Raw genomic sequence first — 23,543 nt, 5'->3', positions numbered from 1 at the left:
TTAGCTATTAGCAGCGCGCAGGGTAGCAGACAGCGCCTCACGTACGGCTGTCAGAAGCTACGGCAGCGACTGTTGTAACCATTATGAAGGAAGCTGAAGAGACTGAAGCCTCGTATTACTAGGAGGAAGTGGAAGTACCTTCGGAAAAATCTTTTCCAGAGAACTCCACCTGCCTGCTACGAGTTAGACTGACGGAGCCAAGAAATATGTACACTACTGGCCATTAAAATTGCTACACCAACAAGAATCGTGCTACAGACGCGAAATTTAACCGACAGGAAGAAGATGCTGTGATTCGCAAATGATTAGCTTTTCAGAGCATTCAAACAAGGAAGGCGCCTGTGGCGACACCTACAACGTGCTGACGTGAGAAAAGTTTCCAACCGATTTCTCATACACAAACAGCAGTTGACCGGTGTTGCCTGGTGAAACGTTGTTGTGATGCCTCGTGTAAGGAGGAGAAATGCGTACCATCACGTTTCCAACTTTGATACAGGTCGGATTGTAGCCTATCGCGATTCCGGTTTATCTTATCGCGACATTGTTGCTCGCGTTGATCGAGATCCAATGACTGTTAGCAGAATATGGAATCGGTGGGTTCAGGAGGGTAATACGGAACGCCGTGCTGGATCCCAACGGCCTCGTATCACTAGCAGTCGAGATGACAGGCATCTTATCCGCGTGACTGTAACGGATCGTACAGCCACGTCTGGATGCCTGAGTCAACAGATGGGGACGTTTGCAAGACAGCAACCGTCTGCACGAACAGTTTGACGACGTTTGCAGCAGCATGAACTATCAGCTCGGAGTCCATGGCTGCGGTTACCCTTGACGTTGCATCACAGACAGGAGCGCCTGCGATGGTGTACTCAACGACGAACCTGGGTGCACGAATGGCCAAACGTCATTTTTTTCGGATGAATCCAGGTTTTGTTTACAGCAACATGATGGTCGCATCCGCGTTTGGCGACATCGCGGTGAACGCACATTGAAAGTGTGTATTCGTCATCGCCTACTGGCGTATCACCGGCGTGATGGTATGGGGTCCCATTGGTTACACGTCTCGGTCACCTCTTGTTCGCATTGACGGCACTTTGAACAGTGGACGTTACATTTTACATGTGTTACGACCCGTGACTCTACCCTTCATTCGATCCCTGCGAAACCCTACATTTCAGCAGGATAATGCACGTCCGCATGTTGCAGGTCCTGTACGGGCCTGGATACAGAAAATGTTCCACTCCTGCCCTGGCCAGCACATTCTCCAGATCTCTCACCAACTGAAAACGTCTGGTCAATGGTGGCCGAGCAACTGTCTCGTCACAATGCTCAAGCCACTACTCTTGATGAACTGTGGTATCGTGTTGAAGCTGCATGGGCAGCTGTACCTGTACACGCCATCCAAGCTCTGTTTGACTCAATGCCAAGGCGTATCAAGGTCGTTATTTCGGCGAGAGGTGGTTGTTCTGGGTACTGATTTCTCGGGATCTATGCACCCAAACTGCGTGAAAACGTAAGCACATATCAGTTCTAGTTCAAATGGTTCAAATGGCTCTGAGCGCTATGGAACTTAACATCTGAGGTCATCAGTCCCCTAGGACTTAGAACTACTTAAAACTAAGGACATCACACACATCCATGCCCGATGCAGGATTCGAACCTGCGACAGTAGCGGTCGCGCGGTTCCAGACTGAAGCGCCTAGAACCCCTCGACCACACGGGCCGGCCCGATTTACTTAACAGCCACATACAATACGTACATGGGCGTCGTGATCGCATACATAGAGTAACATCTAGGGCGGCTACGATTCTTTTACATAGTCGTTGCCGTCAGGGGCAAAGTTGATTAGGACTACACGTAATTGCGAGAGGTAGGTTTCAAAAATCATCCAAACAATCTTTGCGCTCAGAATTTCCCTAATTACATCGTTGTGGTCAATACGTGGATAGCATATTGCAGGAAGTGCTACGTTTGCTGACTCATTTTGTTGCGTGGGCACCCGGGATATTATGAGTGTGGGCCTTGGCGATACATAGCGCCTTCCTTGTAACGTCTGCAGATTAACTGCCATTTCTGTGATCCTGTAATGCTGACTATACAAAACTGAAGATGAGAACAGCTCTTCTTTGAGTAAATCCAACTTGGCCAGGGCCCCTGACTGACAAATAATACTCACAAATTAATCGAACGAGTGTCTTCTAAGCGATATCTTTGGTGTACAGATTACATGTTTGAGGTATCTGACATAATCATCTGCTTTACCTACCACTGGATCAATAAAATATTTTGTTTCCTTTACTTAATTTGTTAAAAAGGTATAGTCGAGGGAGCCTAACCGGTGTAAGCATTTTTTTCCTTTTATCATTTTGTTTCATTCAATACGTTAAGTAATTAACGCTAGTACATTAAAAAATTATAAGAACGTTTGCTAGCACAGTTAAATATGGCGTCTGGAAAACAACTGATTCAGTCAATACAATCGTTGTTGCTCTTCACTTAAATGTTACAGCTGCACAGCTTCATGCGCAGTCTAATATTTGTGCTTCTCTTTCTCTATGCAATAAGTCCTTACTTACCGAACATTCTGAAAACAACACGTAACTTGACAAACCGATTACGTTTCAAGACCAGTTGCGTTTTCATGGAAGCGAAAATCGATTGCCGAATTGGGAAACCAAAAACTAGAAGCGGATTTCCAAAATCGATTCTTAAGTGTTTACATGGCCAACTAAAACCGGTATTGCGCAATCGGCTTACGAAATCCGATTTTGGGAGCCCGATGTAAACGGGGTGAATATATATCTCTGCTGTAAGAGAGCCTGTTCTCGATTATCGAAACTGAACAATCGAGTAGTAGAACGGCGACGAAGAACGACACTGATTGTTGAAGTACGACGTGGTTGGTGGGGTGGTTTCCAGGGATATATACACGGATAAAACATTTGAAGCAATATGTGTAGCATATCGTGTGAACTGCAGAGGAGTAGTGATTAATACCGAGTAAACTATGAACTGCACTCTGCTTTATGCGTAAATGAACTAAGACAGCTTTCGCGTGTGCTATGGACGAAAATCAGTGGTCACTGGTGAAACAGTTCGTGTCCACGATATCAGGTTTGCACATTTCGAGGACGGTCCTTTGATACGAATAGCGGCTGAATTATGTCATATAAATCATAGTACTGTAACTGTTTCGCAGGTGCCACGTAGTAGACGTTGTATAGACAAATATGTCAATGTCTTGTATTTGAAATTGTGCACTCTCTGGAACTGAAATAACACGACATCAAGCCTCAAGCCATAACGACGGCTGTGGCAGTGCAGAAGTTTAACATTGTCTGAAGCAGATGCAAAACGGACCTGGAGAGCTTGTTTTCACCGTAGAATGGTGAAATCGCCTGTCTTCGTTACCACTCAATGTCGGAATCCCTGCAACAAGGTAAGCTGCAGCCAACGCGGATACTTCTTAATAAGACTTTTAAAAGCCATCAGCCTGTTAGCTACTAAAGTAATGTATTAACTGTTTTCTCTTTAAAACAAAATGTTGTTCCAGTCGTAATTTTGTAATTAGTCTACGTACCATTGTAACGATACCAACATTTAGATGTAGTGTATGCTGCAGATCCCTCCCTACAATTTTTCTGCTATCTCATCAAATAGTAATGACGCCTGCTTCCATTCATTTATTGTATGTGCTATGTTTCGCAGGTTCTGCTTCCTCACATAAAAAAAATCAGTAATTTTAACAAATGAACTATTTGTAACCCGCCGTTATAGCGCCTGTGCGATCTTTATTCTGATTGGCTGAGAACAGCAGCTAGAGCAGTATGCGAATTTGACAGCTGGTGTGCATGTGTTTGGTGTTGTTTTGTTTACAACGTTAAGCGAATTTCAGGGGTTCGGTGCGTCAGTGAGTTTCTAGTAACAGCATATTTTTCATTGCATGCATACATATTATGAAACTACATTAACGCTATATTCTTGTCGTAATTATAATGCCAGACAATGATGATTAATTTTCTTTATCCTGGTTCTTGCATGTCTGAGTGAAGGTACACAGTACATGGGTACAGTTTTATTACTTTTGGGTTCCACAGTAGATTTAATTTCATTACTTTCTCCTCATAATTCCACCAGTGGAATTAGCCACAGCTTACTAACTCATTTATTCAGTGTAACGTAAAGAGACTAGGTCACCACTCGATTACGTGATCATTTACATTACTTAAATTTAGGTTTACCATTGCTGTTGCATTATATCGTTTAGAAATTCCTAGAAACTTAAAGATTGTGACTGATTCCAATGACTAATTGCCGCCGATCGCCTAGTCAAAAGTTATCGGATCTATTTGTCTATTTATGAGCATTACTGTGAAGCACCAAATGCTGAGCATTTAATACCAATCTTCTAAGGGATATCACTTCCTTGTACACTACTGCGTCGTCAACAGACAGTTTCAGAGAGCTGCAGATGTGGTAATGAAACTCTAACGTGAAGTGGAAGCACGAGAAAAGTACACTGCTAGGTCAGTTCAGTACTGTGTTACAGAACTTTTCTAAACTACCACAAGTAGCTAGGATTTAGGTATGTACAACACTATAGCTGGGAATAACATGTTCACAAACTGAGAAACACATTATTTCATTTCTAAAACCGGCGGACACTTAACCTATTTGTTTAAAGATACTGGCGTATTCAACCGTCAGCAGTAGAAGAAGACAAGCGTTTCACACCACATAAACAGCTGTAATTCTCAATCTCCGTCGCCAGTTATGTGGCATATGGACAGAAGAGTAATCTCAGACACGCACTCGCCGGCGAAATGTCGTTATAAAATGGAGTAGCAGGAACTGCTACTATCTGTCACGACCCGCTCAACATACCAACTGTTTCCTCCACGTTCTTACTATCCTCGGGAATCAGTAGGCGCTTTCGAATCATACTATCAAATGTCTTCTTCTATGATTCCATGCCTTTATTACCGAAAATATGTCATTTTCCGTTACTTTTTTCAGATCTATACATCAATATTGCTGTGCACTAGAAAACACTATGGAGTCTCTTGTAGCAAGACAGGACTATATATATCTGATAGATTTGCTCAGTAGATGCTTTAAGACAATTACGATACAAAATAGAGTAACATATTTTTAGGAAGTACTTCGAATTTTCTCATTTTGAGAGCACTGAAGGGCGATCTGTTCAATTGTTAAAAACCCTTCAACAGCCAACATCACATAAAATATATTTTTACGGACACGCTACACAACAGATTTTAAAGTGGATTCGCACTATTTACAATATGTCCAGCGTATGTGAATAGCTGTGCTATTGTGTACGGTGTTTGTATGATGCAGCAAACAACTGTGAGCAATATGTATATGGATATAGCCTGTTGCGCAAGGTGCTTTAAGTTTTTAAATATTTTAGCGTTAACAAACATTTTATAATGTGCTATTTTTATTGACTTGACATCTTGTGCATGAGGTTAGCGTAAAATGAACATACTACGGTATGTTGATGATTTTCACTTATGGACCGTCTGACAGCAACTGAATAAAACACAATTTTAGTGCCATACGCGTTTCGCCTTTATTTTCTGCAAGGCATCATCAGTGGCAGGTTGCGTGGACAGTTTCTTACATATTACGCTCCTGTTGCGTTTTTGGTCTTGTTCTTCTTCCTATGAGCGCCAATTTGCTGTTTTTTCCGCATTCCACAGCACTATGCACTGAATGCTTGTTTTAAGGCAATGTTTTTTGAGACCAAAAGACCAAAAACGCAACAGGAGCGTAATATGTAAGAAACTGTCTACGCAACCTGCCACTGATGATGCCTTGCAGAAAATAAAGGCTAAGCGCGTATGGCACTAAAATTGTGTTTTACTCAGTTGCTGTCAGACGGTCCATAAGTGAAAATCATCAACATACCGTAGTATTACGCGCAACTGAGGAGGACAGGACCACAAAAAGTTTAAAATGAACATGTTTTACAACAAAAATATTTTAAGACTTGAAGATGGCAGCTTAGTCTGTTGAAACCGGTAGTCTTAAATTTAAAAAAAATGTTTCATGCGATCTCTGCTGTTTAATGGTTTTTAGCAATTTACGAAGTACGAATTTGTAATTGTATGGAGCCTGCCGTGAGTGCTACAATCGTCAATTTTTATTTGTGGGTTTCGCCATATGATCACATTTATTTTCCTGCATGATCGATTTCAACCCTGACCAACCTGGATAGCCGTGCGTGGTAGCATGACGATTCCGGGGCCCGAGGATACACGCCAGGCCCGTGTCGAATCCACACGGTGGAGTAACGCCGAGGGCCGGTGTGCCGGCCAGTCTGGATGTGGATTTTAGGCGGTTTCACACGTCCGAGTAGGTGAACACTGGGCTGGTGCCCACATACTGCCTCAGTTACACGATCCGCGAACATTTAGACAAATTCCGTCCCCGGGGGAAATGGCGCTGGAGGCAGGAGGGACATCCTGACCTTGTACCACTAACATTGGCAAATCCAACAATTAACATGTCGGTCACATGAAGGAACGGGATAAAGGAGAAAGAAGAGGAAGAAGAAGACCGATTTCAGCCAAATCAAACGGCCGTCTCAAGGTCAACATGCATGCTAGTAGTCCTTGCATTGATAATGACCACACACTGCTTCGTAACAGTAAATGAACCTAAGTAAAATTAAGAGACAATCCTAAATAATGTATTCAGTTTAATTGATCGCTGTCTTGTACTGACAGAAGAACCATCGTACTGGAAAGTCGATTCAAACGTAATTTGCCCCTCGAATATTCTTTAGGGTAGGGTAAACATTTTGTAACACCTTAAAGTGCTTATTAACGATTCTGTCAGCAGTTGCAGTATTTATATTAGGCGACTAGTTTCGAACCTTAGAGGTTCATTTTCAAGCCTGACCTGCTATGGGTGCACTCACAGTGCCTGACCTTAATAATGAACATAAAAGTGGCAAATCATGCTGCTGTGTTGGCAGAAGGCCAACACCCTGTTGCTAGAGGAGGCCGAAATGCACGCGTTTAATTACACGCAGACTGGCGTGAGGTCTGGAACAGTTAAGGGAATTAATAGTAGCAAATGAAGTACGTAGTTGATGTAATACTTAACTTTAATCCGTAATTGGAGAACATCGCTCTTCATGACACATAAAACAATCTCAATATAAACTGGTAATGGCGCCTTGCTAGGTCGTAGCAAATGACGTAGCTGAAGGCTATGCTAAACTGTCGTCTCTGCAAATGAGAGCGTATGTAGACAGTGAACCATCGCTAGCAAAGTCGGCTGTACCACTGGGGCGAGTGCTAGGGAGCCTCTCTCTAGACCTGCCGTGTGGCGGCGCTCGGTCTGCAATCACTGACAGTGGCGACACGCGGGTCCGACGTATACTACCGGACCGCAGCCGATTTAAAGGCTACCACCTAGCAAGTGTGGTGTCTGGCAGTGACACCACACATGCTTTATACGATATTTACAGAATTAACTTGATTTTCACTTGGTGAGAGGCACGCGTGGATCGTCGCATTCATTCTGGAAACAACTTATAAAGCATGTGTTGCCACTTTGATGTTTATTGTTAAGATCAGGCATTCTTAGTGCAATCTCAGTAGGACAGGCTCGAAAATAAACCTGTAAGGCTTGAAACAAGTCGCCTAATATAAATACTGCAATTGTTGACAGAATCGTTAATAAACGACTTAAAGAATGTAATCAAGTTGCTGGTTGCCTGTCACTACAGTGTTGAAACTGAAGAATTACGAAACACATTAAACGTAAACACGAGGCCTTAAAACATTGTAATACACGCAAAATTTCATTTTCTATATACCAGAGTAACTTCACACACACACACACACACACACACACACACACACACACACAGAGAGTGAGAGAGAGAGAGAGAGGGGGGGGGGGAGGGGGAGGGAGAGATGCCGTATCGTGGTCTCACTAGAAATCACAAGGAGGTACTTGGTGAAGTGAGTTAGTAATGAAAAGAAAGGCTGATCCGCAAAACTAGTGGCGTGTCAAGTTGGACTTGGCCTTAAGAACATCGTGCGACACCTGAGTTAAAGTAGCACTGAATGGCTCAAATGACTCTGAGCACTATGGGACTTTACATCTGAGGTCATCAGTCCCCTACAACTTAGAACTACTTAAACGTAACTACCCTAAGGACATCACACACACCCATGCCCGAGGCAGGATTCGAACCTGCGACCGTAGCGGTCACGTGGTTCCGGACTGAAGCGCCTAGAACCGCTCGGCCACCGCGGCCGGCAGCACTGTAATCAAATGTAGGTACTGATAGCAACTATAAACAGTTCAAGGATCGCTTACGAAAGGTGATCCACTCTAAAGAGTACCCAGGAGCGATTAAGCAAGGAGCCCTGTAAAAATGTTACGTCTCGTAAATCTTTCACGTAAACAATCTATTTACAATCTGACAAAAAATGTTAGTCGCTATTTTACCTAAGTATTCCGAACAGCGATTTTTTTTTTCTAGAGGCAGAATGCATGCATTCATTAGATGCAAATTCAACTATTCTAAATGTAGATCCTATGCAAATCTGGGAGACTGTAGGGATGTCTGACGGACTATATAACTCTTTTCGGAAGCTGGGCTGTCATTTTCAATGCGTGGTGTGAGTGTTGTGAAACCTGTCGCATTAAATGGTACAGCTTGTCAACCAACATAACGGAACGCGACAGGGGATTACTGTCGTTGTTTCACAACATCTGACGAAGAAAACTTGACGATTATTTGTGTGGTGTCGAGATACATAAGAGACAAGTCTTAGAATGAAGTCAGGCTGATTGTGAGAATGCTTTACCTTCTAGGAGTAACATCACTCTCCGTACCAACAGGATATAAAGGTCGAGGCTAGCGTTAAACACTACTAAACTTGATCCGTTTAATGTGTGTGTTATATTTTTTTCTACTCAACGTCACCATACGGATATGCACTGGGTCCGTTCTCAATATGATTTCACAGCGGTTCACAGTGTAGAAAAATCAACAAATTTAACCTTTTTTTCCTATGAAACCTAGAACTGTAAGTCGCTATGACTTCATAGATGGTTTCGAGTCAAATCAGTTTCAAGCGTAATAGACTTTTTTTTTTGTTGTTGGTCAGAGTGTAATTTTACTTGCAGAAATAACGATACGAAATGTACAACATTAACCGGACCTTACGTATATGAGATCGCGGCGGGTCAAATCACCATGTTTTAATTGAATACAATATTCACAACCGTATGCAAAATTTGGAAACAAAGATGTGAGATGTATCCCACACTACACAAATTACTAATTGTTCTGTAAGTCTCCGATTTTATTTTCTAGCTTGAATACGATATGTTACAGTTGTGAGTAAACTTTCTCGTCTTTCATTTTCGTAATTTCTTTGACTTGTAAACTATTAGTTTAGGCCTCGTACATTGTAGGTGAATAGTACTCGACGCTTGCCATAATATTGTTATGAACTTCCTGACAGTGTGTGCAGAACCGGTACTCGAAACTGGGATTTTTGACTTTCGTGAGGATGTAGTCAACCAACTGAGTTTCTCAATCACGATTCACGACCCGCCCTCACAGCTTCACCTCCGCCGGTACCACTTCTCCCACCTTACAAACTTCACAGAAGTTCTTCTGTATACCATGCGTCTCCCAAGTTCGAGTCCCACTCTGCCATACAGTTTTAACCTGGCATGAAGTTTCAAATCAGCAGTCTCTCCGCTTAGTGATGCAAATGCCTGGACATTTATAAGTTAGAGCAAATGCCCAGGATAAATGCCTGGGCAAGTGCCATTAATTCATAAATGCCTTAGCATTTATGCATTTTAAAGATTAATTGAAAACCGGCACTTAAAAAAATTTTTGTAACTGATATTTCGTGTTGGAAAAGGTGTTTTGCAACACTGCTTTGTAGTGGTTGTTCTGTAGTGGTTGGGTAACCAAGTTGGAAAAGCTGCTTGACAGTTAGGGAAGAGTTATTAGGGGAAATAAACTGGACTGTAAACGTATTTATACGTTTTCAATCAGGTCTGTTGTTGAGGTAGTACATATAAAAATGTAAACGAATCTCAGGCTTAAAAGTCGTTCTTGAAATAAAGTATATTTCATATTAAGTAAGTAGCCAGTAGGTAGTATTTTTAATTATACTATGCTACTGCAAAAATATTACACTAAAACATAATGATTTTAATGAGGGATGAGTCATGCGCTGATTCCGATTACACGAGTCCAAGAATCGCCGATTCTCTAGGAATCGACTAGTATCGGAATCAAACGATTCCAGCGTCTTCGGCATCGATTCTTTGTTATGAAATCTCTTTTATGTTACTGCTCTCATTTTATCTTCACAGCAGAAACCGACATATTAATTTGCTATTGCAGCAATGCTAAAATGTTTGGTTTTTGCTAACAAGAAATGTTTATTGGTAAAATTTCCATTGCTTTGAAGTATTGGGTTATTATAGAAAAGAGGAAAAGCGATCAGTGTTATTTTAATAACAACTCCGACAGAAACATGAAACAAACATAAAAGACACAAGAATCGGTCAGCACTGCAGACAGTAGAGTTGCTGTTGCCGTGTTGTGGTGACCTATGAGACGGTGCGCATGTACGTGCAGTCTGTACGGTAGTTTCTCGCTGTCGTACTCGCACACAGGTTGTATTGCAGAATGGCACCGTCCCTGATTCGAAAGTATTTTACGAAGTGTGGTAACAGTAAAAAGCTCCATTTGCATAAAAAGATTAAAAATGGGAAGGGGCACAACAAACTTACGATATCACACAAGAAGAAAATGTCCGCGCTTGCTTCAAGCTAAAAAATTAATACCAACCAGAAGCAATGATGCAAGAAGGTCATCAACTTGTGACCTCTGGCGCTCTCCACTTGACCTGTGCCATGTTTTCTGGAGGCATTAAGGTCAATTTCTGCCCCATGTCGATCCATATCTGCTTCTCCTTAACTTTCACCAGAATTTTTCAATCTTTGTTAGAAATCTACGTCAATTACCGCAAGTAACAGCAGTAAAAAACAAAAATCAGTTATACCTTTGACCGGCTTTAACACGTTACAGTTGAGACGAAAAAAACTGGTATGAGCGGAAACCGGTTGTTCCAGCAATAAACGTCTTCCCTATTCTGACTGATTAACCCATTAGCGCCGTGCGTTGCCATATGGCAATGTTTGTAACACTTTTTTAAAATCGTTGATTCCACGACATCAACGAAGCGAGAGTGTTGGCAGCACTGGATTCCGTTCCGCAAGACTGTAAAGATCACTACAATGCAACGTTTTTAACAATACATTTAAATTCTGCAGCGTAAGCAGTGTTGGAAGTCGTCGTTTGCTGAATGACAAAGAAAAATGGAGAATAAGTTGGAGTAAGTATGTTTTACACAGTAACTTACGATATATAATTTGGTTTTTTAGTACGGTTGTGCTTTAAATACTCAAATATATACTCTTTGGAGGTTACTGCTTGCTGTGAAATAAATTACGTTCATTTAGGCCGTTTGAACGTCGGTGTTGCCATATGGCAACGCTAGGCGCTTGTACTCAATAAAAGGACGAATTTTCTCTTTCTTGTTTTAGAAGAGGTTTCTCGCTTGCTGAGGCGCTGGAGATTTTTTATAATGACGATATTGAAGGTGATGTTTTTGTTGAGCCCCCAGATCTGAATAGCGAAGAATGATGGATTATTGTATGTGCGGTGGCTGGACAACTTACTTGGCACAATGATCTATTCTTCATGTGGTGCACAAGAAGTTGGCCAAGTCGAGAGATTCTCGCAACTAAAAAAGCTAAATGTAATGATTCCCAGACCAAAACTGGTAGACAAATATAATACATATATGGGAGGTACTGATCAGATGGATCAGAATCTAGCATGCTATCGCATTGAATAAGAAGCAAGAAATGGTACTGGTGTCTTTTTACATGGATGTTAGATGTCGCCATACAAAACAGTTGGATTTTGTATAATAAAGCAAGAAAACAAACTATTTCTCAGCTTGATTTCAAGAGATAAGTAGTAACAGTGTACTTGCAGAGACACCAAGCTTTACCAAAAGGAGCCAAGAGACCATCTACATCAAGGGCATGTTCCGACAGTCGCATATCAGATTCAATTAGGTTTGGTAAGACTGACCACCTCGTCCAGCACACAGAAGGAAAGAAGAAGAAAAGGTATGCACACAAGGACTGTAAATCTATTGGGAGAACAGTGTGTTCGAAGTGTAATGTGGGATTGTGTATTGACTGTTTTATTCCATTTCATGTAAAATAATGCTGAGTTCAAGATTTGATATTTGATTATGAATTGTACTGTGTTATAAAGTATCAGATGTATGATGAAGACTGAATAATAAATTTGCACAAGACTTGTATATGTAATAAGAAATTTCGATAACCAACTTATTTTAGTTGAAGGTGTAATCCGTATAAATTTAGGTAGTGAAAGCGCCTAGCATTGCCATATGGCAACGTCAAATATGTCACTATTGGCGGTAATGACTTTTGTCGAAACAACTCTGTTGTGTAATTTATGCCTTTTACAGACATAATAACGCAATTAAAAAAAAATCACGAAAAAATTAATTCCGGCGCTAATGGGTTAAGCTTGTGGCGTAAGATAACGAGAGAATGTTCATAATCTGTAGCTTAGGTGTGATGTCCGTAGGTTAGTTAGGTTTAAGTAGTTCTAAGAAGGGAAGGCCGCCAATTGTGAAATTCAGATTCGATTCATACTGCGCATAATAAAAGCTCATGGTCAGAGGTGTAATGTGGCAAAGCACCAAGATGCACTTCTCAGCCGTTGTCGAGAAAATCGACAGTTAAAAGAAACCGTTGCGGTGAAATACTCTCTACGATTTATAATTTCCTAGAGTGTCGTGGCGCAGCGGTAAGCGCTCGGGTCCTTAATCCGAAGGTCGCCAGATCGAATCTCGCGCCATGTAACTTTTTTTTTAGTATTTGTTTTTTGTAATTCAAATATATATATATATATATATATATATATATATATATATATATATATATATATATATATATATATATGTCGTGGGGTCTCTAATTCGAACGTTTGACTTACACTATACGTATTCGTTTCTGAATATCGTTTCTACGTCTTCCGTTAACTACACGTGTAAACATTATGAAGATAATTAATAACGTTTGTGAAATACAACTTTGTTTGCGGGAAACATAATCATGTTCGAAGTCGCCAGTTTTTCGACGACAAACGACTTTCAACAACTTATTATATGCATAATTGTTGCAACTGATTGCCGGGAATTTTATATATATATATATATATATATATATATATATATATATATATATATATATATTTGAATTACAAAAAACAAATACTAAAAAAAAAAGTTGCTTGGGGCGAGATTCGATCCGGCGACCTTCGGATTACGAACCCGAGCGCTTACCGGTGCGCCACGACGCTGCAGGAAATTATAAATGGTAGAGAGTATTTCACCGCAACGGTTTCTTTTAACTGTCGATTTTCTCGACAGCGGCTGAGAAGTGCATCTTGGTGCTTTGCCACATTACACCTCTGGCCATGAGCTTTTATTACGCGCAGTATGAATCGAATCTGAATTTCACAATTGGCGACCTCCCCTTGTAAGTTCTAGGGGACTGATGACCATAGACGTTAAGTCCCATAGTGCTCAGAGCCATTTGAATTTTTGTAGCTTAGGTGGGCTTTGTAGACCAGTTTGGGGTTTTCTACATCAGTGGTGAACTACAAGTATCCTATATCAAATTGTTTGCCTCGACTTCCCCTGCACCACTGTGCATATGGTAAACAGTTATCGTTTACATTCTGTGTTCTCAGAACAAACGGGTAGCCTACTTAGGGCAGAGAGGGTGACATGCCGACGAGCGAGGTTTAGCAGTAGTGACGCAGTACCCTGACTTGTATCGAGAGAGAACTCGCTGACAAACCGCGGCAGCGTAGGGCGCTCGTGTGAGCAGACAGTTGACAGACGGGTGCAGCGTAGGGCGCTCGTGTGAGCAGACAGTTGACAGACGGGTGCAGCGTAGGGCGCTCGTGTGAGCAGACAGTTGACAGACGGGTGCCGCGTAGGGCGCTTGTGTGAGAAGACAGTTGACAGACGGGTCGCGGAACGTGCGCGGCGTGCCTTGGGTAGGGATGCGGCGAGCTGACGGGTGTCAGTGGTCGGTGGTAGGGCGGCGCGCAGTAGCAGTGGAAGAGAGGAGCGCAGGCCGCCTACCATGGCTGCTGAGGTGTGCTGAGCTGAGCTGAGGTGCTGCGCTGCCGGCCGGGTACGGACTGCTCTCCGCGGACTCCCGGTCGGCCGGCGCTCCGCTATATTTACCCGCGCAACGACGCCGTGAAATGGGCTATAGGGGCCGCACCCGCTATTCTCCGTGGCGGGAAAATGCCCCGCGTATCAAAATATAGCTGGCGGCGGGCCTTTACAGCGCGTTTCCACTGTCTCGGGCGACCCGCGGCCGCGGGTTTATTTATAATACCGCGACCAGGCGAGGCGCGTGCCCCGGCGGGCCGAGGCGCCGCTAAGTCCTCTGGAGCTGCAGCGCCGCTTATTAGCATAACTTGACAGACGTCCCGGTGGCTATGCTAATTCGATGGCTTCTGTCGCCGCGGAAATATCCCGTTGTGCTTCGCTAGGAGTGCTACTCTCTCCAGTAGCGTTATTATGACCACCTGCTAGTACCCGGACTTGTAGTCGTTTGTAGTACACACAGAAGACAACTCTTTACAACTCAGTCAGTCCGGTGCTGCCACTGGTAGAGGAGATGGGGCCACCTGCAGTGCTCGCTCTACATGTGGAGTGGGATGTCACGAAAGACTCACACAGAATACGCGGTGGTCGAGGTGGTCCAGCACTAGTTCGACTGGATGAATGCCATTTGTCCGTGAACGGCTGGAAAAATACGTACAATTTTCATAAAGATTACACGCCTCTCACTAAACAATGTGAAGTCTTAGTTGGATGAAAATTAGCAAACTATATGAACTGTTTCTTCCTGAACCTTTTCATATACAGTTAATAACATTAGTTGTCCTATAGATTTTTTGTCGTCACCGCCAGACACCACACTTGCTAGGTGGTAGCCTTTAAATCGGCCGCGGTCCGTTAGTATACGTCGGACCCGCGTGTCGCCACTATCAGTGACTGCAGACCGAGCGCCGCCACACGGCAGGTCTAGTCTAGAGAGAGGCTCCCTAGCACTCGCCCCAGTGGTACAGCCGACTTTGCTAGCGATGGTTCACTGTCTACATACGCTCTCATTTGCAGAGACGACAGTTTAGCATAGCCTTCAGCTACGTCATTTGCTACGACCTAGCAAGGCGCCATATTCAGTTACTACGAATGTATTCTGAACAGATAATATTGTGAATCACGTACCGTCAAGAGCGACGTTCATCATTAATGGATTAAAGTTAAGTATCAAACTAATTACGTCCGCTTTCTGAATTCTAATTCCTTGTCATGTTCCAGACCTCACGTCAGTATAGTTCTTCCCTCCTCACGCCAGCCTGCGTGAGCTAAAACGCGTGCCGGCCGAAGTGGCCGCGCGGTTCTGGCGCTGCAGTCTGGACCCGTGAGACCGCTACGGTCGCAGGTTCGAATCCTGCCTCGGGCATGGATGTGTGTCATGTCCTTAGGTTAGTTAGGTTTAACTAGTTCTAAGTTCTAGGGGACTAATGACCTCAGCAGTTGAGTCCCATAGTGCTCAGAGCCATTTGAACCATTTGAACTAAAACGCGTGCATTTCGGCCTCCATTCGTAACATGGTGTTGGTTGTTCTGCCAACACTACATTTACAAGTCAGTCTGTCCGGTGCTGCCACTGCTAGAGGAGATGGGGCCACCTGCAGTGCTTGCTATACATGTTGAGTGGGTTACGAAAAACTCACACAATGCTGAGTGGGATGTCACGAAAGACTCACATAGAATATGGAGGTGGTCCAGTACAAGTTCGACTGGATTAATGCCATTTGTCCGAGACCGCCTGCAAAAATACGTACAATTTTCATAATTTTTACTCGGCTCTGACTAAGCGGTGTGAAGTCTTAGTCGGATGAAAATTATCGAACTATAGGAACTGTTTCTCCCTGAACATTTTGATATACAATTAATAACATCAGTTGTCATGCACATTTTACTATAGTTCTTACTACAGTTCTTTGTGAAGATCAGTAAATTACATTTTGACATACTGGTCCTTCCTTCGAATCAATTCACTAACTGCCTTACGTAGATGCCTGAAACTTCAAGTACGTATTAACTAAGTGTTATCAAAAAAGTAGACTACAATCATGTCATGTTAAAGAGTTCGAAGCATGCAGTTTTGAAAAAGTGAACACATTTAACTATCTGGGCGTGGACATCACTTCGAGAAATGAGATTGAATCCGAACTGAAGAAGAGATTACGGGCGGGAAATGCGTGCTACTTCTCACTGAATAGATTACTTTCATCGCGGATATTGTCTAGGAATTTAAAGATTAGAATATACAAAACTATTATTCTACTAGTTATGCTGTATGGGTGTGAGACTTGGTCTCTCACTGTGCAAAATGAAAAGCCGTCTCGAGTATTTGAAAACAAAATTTCGAGGAAAGTTTTCGGAGCAAAAAGGGATGACATTAGCGGAGAGTGGCGAAAACTGCATAACGAAGAGCTTCACGAACTCTATTCAAGCCCTGACATAATCAGTATTATTAAATCACGTAGGCTGCGATGGGCGGGTCACTTAGCTCGAATGGATGAGGGCAGGGCAGCGCGCAGAGTACTGGTAGGGCACCTAGAGGGAGAACGTCCTGTGGGGAGACCGAGGCGTAGATGGGAGGACACTGTGAAGGCTGATTTGAGGAGCCTGGGTATTGAAGGTGGATCGAAGGAAATAGCCCGAGACAGGGACAGATGGCGAAAATACTTTGCTGCGGTAATGGACTCTCGGGTCTGGTATGACCAGTGAGACGATCATGTCATTACAGCTACCAGTTTTTATTCTAGAAATATTTACATCCGGTAATCACAATTGAGGTCACTTTTTAGTAATTACTCAGTAGGTATTGAATTTCCTGTTGATAGTACGTTAGCGTGTGTAGTCTACATTCCTTCATATAGTATCCTGAAATATCTCAGAAATTTCGGATCTATAGGTCAGATTCTTTGTTCATAAAGTATACGTCCCAGATAATTCTATTCTCGCTGAATTCAAAGTGATATTTCAGTTCACTCACCTCTGTTGTTCATAAAACATTTCAGTGGCCGAATTTTCTTCGTTTACATGTTCCTCGTCTTCTCTCTTCCTTTTCTTGTTTCTCTTTGTTATTCTGGCGTCTTTAGTTTCCAGCTTTGACCGCTCTCGTGGACTCAGTTGCTAACAGTGATGGTCTCATATTAAACCCAGAATATATTCCTAAGAACTCTAGAACTTAGCAGCTGCTAACTGCCTCACATTAAAACAAATTACTGGCATAATAACTTCGGAGAACGACAAAATAGCAGCAGCTCAAAGAACAGAAAAGTTAATGAGGCAAACAACGCTCGAAAGCCAAATATATGTAATAAGAGCATCGCAAAGCATTTCTCCTAACTGGGCTGTCAGCTTGAACAACACTCGTAAAGTATATGTTTCTCGAACAGGAGTCTAATGACAATACTGACGTGTGAAAGCAGAGGAAAAACGGGTGTGGGCGCCCACCGAGAGATTTTTAAGTTGATTTACAAACAAATTTCGGATGTCCAATTCAGTTCTCTTAATCACCATTTACTTCAAAAGAACCTAAACGTCGATTTAAGATGAAAAACAGAATTTTGATTTTTTTGAAGCTGATTCACAGGTAATTTATCTTAACTTCCAAGAAATCTGCAGATCACGCACTTACTTTAAAAGTCCTAACACAGCAAGCCTGGACTCTTCTATATCTATGGCTAGCTGTAAAATTGTATTATCCCAGCGAACACAGTTGTCTAGTGCAGGTTCAAACGATCTCTTATAAGATTTGTACAGAGTGTATCATAATTAATAGCGTAAACGCGTACAGTTGAAAGTATACTAGAAGCAAAAAAGTCTCGGTAAACACTGGTCTGTAAACGAACCGTTTGCGAGATAAGTGCGACTTCGTTGTTACCAGCTACTACTGGTGTGATTATGTGTAAACAACACATGCTGGTCCTTGGTGGGTGGTCTTCGTTTACATTTTCGAGACGTGGTGTTATAAACAGAATGAATATGACAGTAGTGTACACAGTTAAGAGTGCCCCTCATCCCAGCTGTTTGCGGAGGGTCCGTTTTATTGTACGACTATTGGTGGTAAGATGGAATATTACAGTAAAGAGGAGTATGCGAACATGCATTTCATGTGTGGTAGACCTAACAACAATGCACGGGAGGTTCCGCCCTTGCACCAAGAAGCACGCCCTGCCTGAAGGCACCCCAAGAGTTGAACATTTACAAGGGTGCATCAACGCCTCCCAGAAACTGCGCTCTTTACACATACTTTGGAGTGGCTAGGTCTGTACAAATTATCCACGTGTTGAAGATGTGGTTCTGGAAACAGCAGAACAGCCTCCAGGAATCTCGACAAGGCGATTTGCCACGCAAGTTCCTGGAATGAGTCACAGCAGTGCTTGGAGGACAGTACGTCGCAATGCAGTCTGCTCGTACCACTTCACACGATTTCAGTGTCTTAGTGAGGTGGATTTTTGTCCTTTACTAACGACGTTCTGTCAATGGACGAAACAACAAGCTGAAAGAAACCATATGTTTCAAAACAACATTTCATTTACAGACGAAGCACGGTTCATTCGTGATTATTACAGTTCTCGCGTTTGGAGTCACCCATGTTATACATGAGCCTCCACATCCGCGACGTTTGTCATTGAATGTGTGGTTAGGGTTGCTTGATGATCGTCTTAGCGCGCAGTACATGTTACCAAAAAGACTCAATGGACGGCATTACCTTCGGTTTCTGCGGCATCATCTTGCAGGATTGCTTGAGAATCTGTCCTTAGAGCAACGCCAGAGAAAGTGGTGTTTGCGTGATAGAGCACGGCACAGTTTGCTACTGTGGTAACATGACATCCAACGCGCCGATATGACCAAAGATGGAATGGGCAAGAAGGACGCGTATTGTGGCTTCCAAGATATTCTGATCTGAACCCCATGGCCTTCTGCATTTGGGACCACCTTAAAGGTGTAGTGCTCACCCCCCGGTTAACACAGTAGAAGAATTGGAGCCGAGACATATCAGTGCTTGTCAAGAATTTAGAAATGATCAAGGCGTGTCTGAAAGGATTCGAAACCCATTGCGGTGACGGGTACAAGCCTGCATCTGAGTACATGGACGGCGTTTTGAACACCTCCTTCAACTATGAGTACAGTAATGTCACTATTGTGTTCGTTCAAAACACCTACACTTCTATCAAAGTAGGTCTTACAATTTTTCTTAAAGATTTGCAGAATTGTTATCATTTCCTAACTGGGATGACGTGTACACAGAATTTAGTCAGTTGCAGGTGGTAATCACAGAATCGCAGTTATTTACCTGAGGCTTTTTTGTTTCTCGTATCGTGTACTTTCCACTGAATAGGTTTACGTCATTAATTGTGATACACCCTATATATCCTTTTCTTTGCGTTCTGTTTTAAGAGTACTTTGCGGCGTAGCGAAAAAGTACATATCTCTGTCATTAGGTCACAAAACATCACGCCTGAGAATAAGCTTGAGTCCCAATAAATTGCTATGTCATATGCAGGCAGCTACTTTGAATTTACCTCTTACAATTTACTTCTACAAATAACGAGGCATCTTTTACTAATACGAATAAGGTAAGAGTTAAAAATTCTCTGATGGTGTATGGAAGTGTAATGTACCTAAACTGGGATATCTGAAAGACTGTAAAGTTTTTTATTGTTTGTCTCTCTTTCTCGTGATTTGTATCAAGATAGACCTAACAGGTAGTCAATATTGTCTCAGTAATTTCAACTTTTTCAGTACTCACTTGTTAACAGTTTTATTAATCACTTCTGTTGTTTCGGACGCCTCAATGGTAGGATGTTTTATCGAAACACACCGTCTTTTTTGTGAAGTAAGAAGTGTAAACTTGTATCTGAAAGTATTCAATACAGCGTTCGTTACAAGTTTGGAGCGAGGCTTTATTCGGTAGGAGGACAAAACATTCGTCCCTTAAGAACCCTTCCAATAAATTTTATTATCACGAAGACAGTACCTTATAGCCGCGACACGGTCAGAACTTTATTTATCCAGTAAGAGGGAGGCCGCAGAAGAAGATTTCGGAGCTGCTGCTATCAAGAAGAAACGAGATTAAGCGATAACTTCCTCCGACATTACTTTGAAGGACGTTAATGAGAATTGGTAGTGTTACAGGCGAACGTAACCGTAGCAGCTGTTCGGTCTGCCGCCCTCCCCACAAATCTTCAAAGAGTTATGAGTATTATACAAATTGTAAAAATAAGTAAATCACGTCGCTCCGATTTCCAGAGCTATAAAAGGTTTTTAAAGGAAGGATATAGGTCTGGAGATTATTGTCCCAAATGTAAGCGTACCAAAAGGATCTGTCCCGCCACTACCTACTCATGTCTTTTAGACAAATGACACCCAAAAACATCACCCTCTGATTTCCATACTCCAAAAATCCAGAGAATAATTAGGAATAATTACAGGAAGAAGCATCAGTACAATCCACCTCAGAGCCCCTTACCCAAAAGTCCTCAAGCTTCCTACCTAAGTAACTAAAACTCTTAAGCTACTGGAAGGCGGGACAGGCTATGTGCCAGCACTGTCATACAAGTGAAACATGACACCACACTACCCACAGTCATTACAGTGACCTGCACGCAACAGACGCAGATACGACACACACCACTCTCATACCGCACGAGGAAAGGAACTATTGTGCGGGGAACAAGAGAAGCCTTTCCCAAATGCGGCAGAACCCGCGCCCCGTCGTCTCCGAGCGACCAGTACCGTACCAATAAAACTTTCAGTAATTATTAAGCTGTAGCCTAAGACTATTCAAACGCTAATATTTACCGCAACCCAAATTACCGGAAGGAGAATCCAGAATAGATTAAACTTATTAAAACTAATAACTGATAAAAAATGCAGACTAAGTAACACAACCACCATCCGTACATACAGTTCCCTCAGCCTCGTCATCCTCTTCTATGGAATTCTAGAATCTATGGCCATTCCTCGATTTACTACACCTTCCACATCCTTTAATGACGATCGGTCTGCCTAGCTTTTCTTACACAAATACTCGTAGTTTCTCCAGTATCCGGTATAAACCTCGTAAAGATTCCTAACTTTCTCGGCTACCTAGAACACCGTAGCCTGTCATACGTTTCCAATAAACACCCCGTTTTATCCCCCGTCCTTGAGAGCTGTGATACACTCTACATAATTTTATTGGCCCATTTTAACCCTGTTCCGTTCGCAGGCCGTGAAGTAATACCAGAAATCTAACCATCCTATCAACGGTAACCCTTACACTACGCCTCTCACGCGAGGGCCCAACCCACCTTCATGTCCCTGTGTAATTGAAATGACACCCATCTCCTAATTTCTACATTTTAACTGTCAGTTTCTTCCCCCATATCCATCACACATCCATTTTCATCAGACATCATCTCAAACGTCTCCCCATTCCAAATACCATACAGTTACCACGATCCCACATCATCATCAGTGAGCACGACGACGTGTGTACTGTCATACTTTAGTCTTCCTACTTTCATTTGCAAACGAAAGGCTGCAAATCGGTAACTTGTAGTTGACAACTATACTCTTACGTGACTATTGCATAATGGAGAAGATCGCGCCTTTCAAGGATTATTTGCAAAGATCGGACAAGTAAATTGTAAAAAAATCATAGAAAGATAAATTATGAAGAGTAGGAAAGTTAGATGTATGAAGTGCTTGCTGTCAGAGAAAAAGAGCTCGTTCTGAGTATGTGCAGTTATACTCAGCCACATAATCAGTTTCATGTCCCATCAGACTGTCAGTACGATGCTAAGAAAGTGTGTAAAACGAGAGCGAATGATTGATCGTACTGCAGAGTAAACTATCAGTAACTCTCTCTTTGTACAAGAAACCGCTAAAAGGACAAGCGTCTTCATTAATGCCGATACGGAATATGTTTAAAAGTTCTGTAACGGCAGTGATCATGCTACCGTCATTTTTTCCCGGCATCTCTCGTTACCTACTCCTGAGAGTTTGACAGACGGTTGTTAATCAAACTTTGTTCTTTTCAGGTAAACATCCCAGTGAGATATTTTTCAGAGTTTTCAACAATCTGCGATAGAGTCGGAAGTGATCAGTGCGTGTGGCTCACCTCAACGAGAAGTTCAGTAACACGTGCAGCAATAGCAACACCTTGTTAGCACTATCCAGTAGCCTCTTAACAAGTAGCAAACAACGACTATCTATACATTGTAACGTCCTTTTGTTAAAGGGACATTACTAAAACCAAAGACATCGAAAAACGGTTTGCGTCACCTCGGTTCCAAGAGTTCACGAACCGGTACGGAAAATTGGTATAGAGTTCAACATAAACATCATTTCCGCCCTTTTTATTGTTCATGAAAACCACACATTGCATGTTGTACCACAAAACAGCGAGACCTTCGAAGGTGCTGGTCCAGATTGCTGTACACTCCTGTACTTCTATTACCCAGTAGCACATCCTCTTGCATTGATGCATGCCTGTATTCGTCGTGGCATACTATCCACAAGTTCATCAAGGCACTGTTGGTCCAGATTGTCCCACTCCTCTACGGTGATTCGTCGTAGACCCCTCAGAGTGGTTGGTGGGTCAAGTCGTCCATAAACAGCCCTTTTCAATCTGTCCCAGGCATGTTCGATAGGGTTCATGTCTGGAGAACATGCTGGCCACTCTAGTCGAGCGATGTCGTTATCCTGAAGAAAGTCATTCACAAAATGTGCACGATGGGGGTGCGAATTCTCGTCCATGAAGACGAATGTCACGCCAATATGCTGCCGATATCGTTGTACCATCGGTCGGAGGACGGCATTCACGTATCGTACAGCCGTTACGGCGCCTTCCATGACCACCAGCGGCGTACGTCATCCCCACATAATGCCATCCTAAAACAGCAGGGAACCTCCACCTTATTGCACTCGCTGGACAATATGTCTAAGGCGTTCAGCCTGACCGGGCTGCCTCCACACACGTCTCCGACGATTGTCTGGTTGAAGCAGTATGCGACGCTCATCGGTGAAGAGAACGTGATGCTTTTCCTGATCGGTCCATTCGGCATGTTGCTGGGCCTATCTGAACCGCACTGCATGGTGTCGTTGTTGCAAAGATGGACCTCGCCATGGACGTCGGGAGTGATGTTGCGTATCATGCAGTGTATTGCGCATAGTTTGAATCATAACACGACGTCCTGTGGCTGCACGAAAAGCATTATTCAACATGGTGGCGTTGCTGACAGGGTTCCTCCG

General features: G+C 42.8%; 1 protein-coding gene across 1 annotated transcript in view; it reads right to left on the bottom strand.

Annotated features, from left to right (window-relative positions):
• Positions 1 to 14,436, bottom strand: part of LOC124605102 (troponin C, isoallergen Bla g 6.0101) — a 53,073-nt gene extending 38,637 nt beyond the window's left edge. Inside the window, exon 1 of the mRNA XM_047136551.1 lies at positions 14,287 to 14,436. Coding sequence (XP_046992507.1) covers positions 14,287 to 14,289 — 3 coding nt within the window. The 5' untranslated portion in view covers positions 14,290 to 14,436. The remainder of the gene's footprint in view (positions 1 to 14,286) is intronic.
• Between the last annotated feature and the right edge of the window lie 9,107 nt (positions 14,437 to 23,543).

The sequence above is a fragment of the Schistocerca americana genome, chromosome 3, assembly GCF_021461395.2.
Source record: "Schistocerca americana isolate TAMUIC-IGC-003095 chromosome 3, iqSchAmer2.1, whole genome shotgun sequence".
Classification (NCBI taxonomy): Eukaryota; Metazoa; Arthropoda; class Insecta; order Orthoptera; family Acrididae; genus Schistocerca; species Schistocerca americana.
This window is presented reverse-complemented; position numbering and strand designations above follow the sequence as displayed.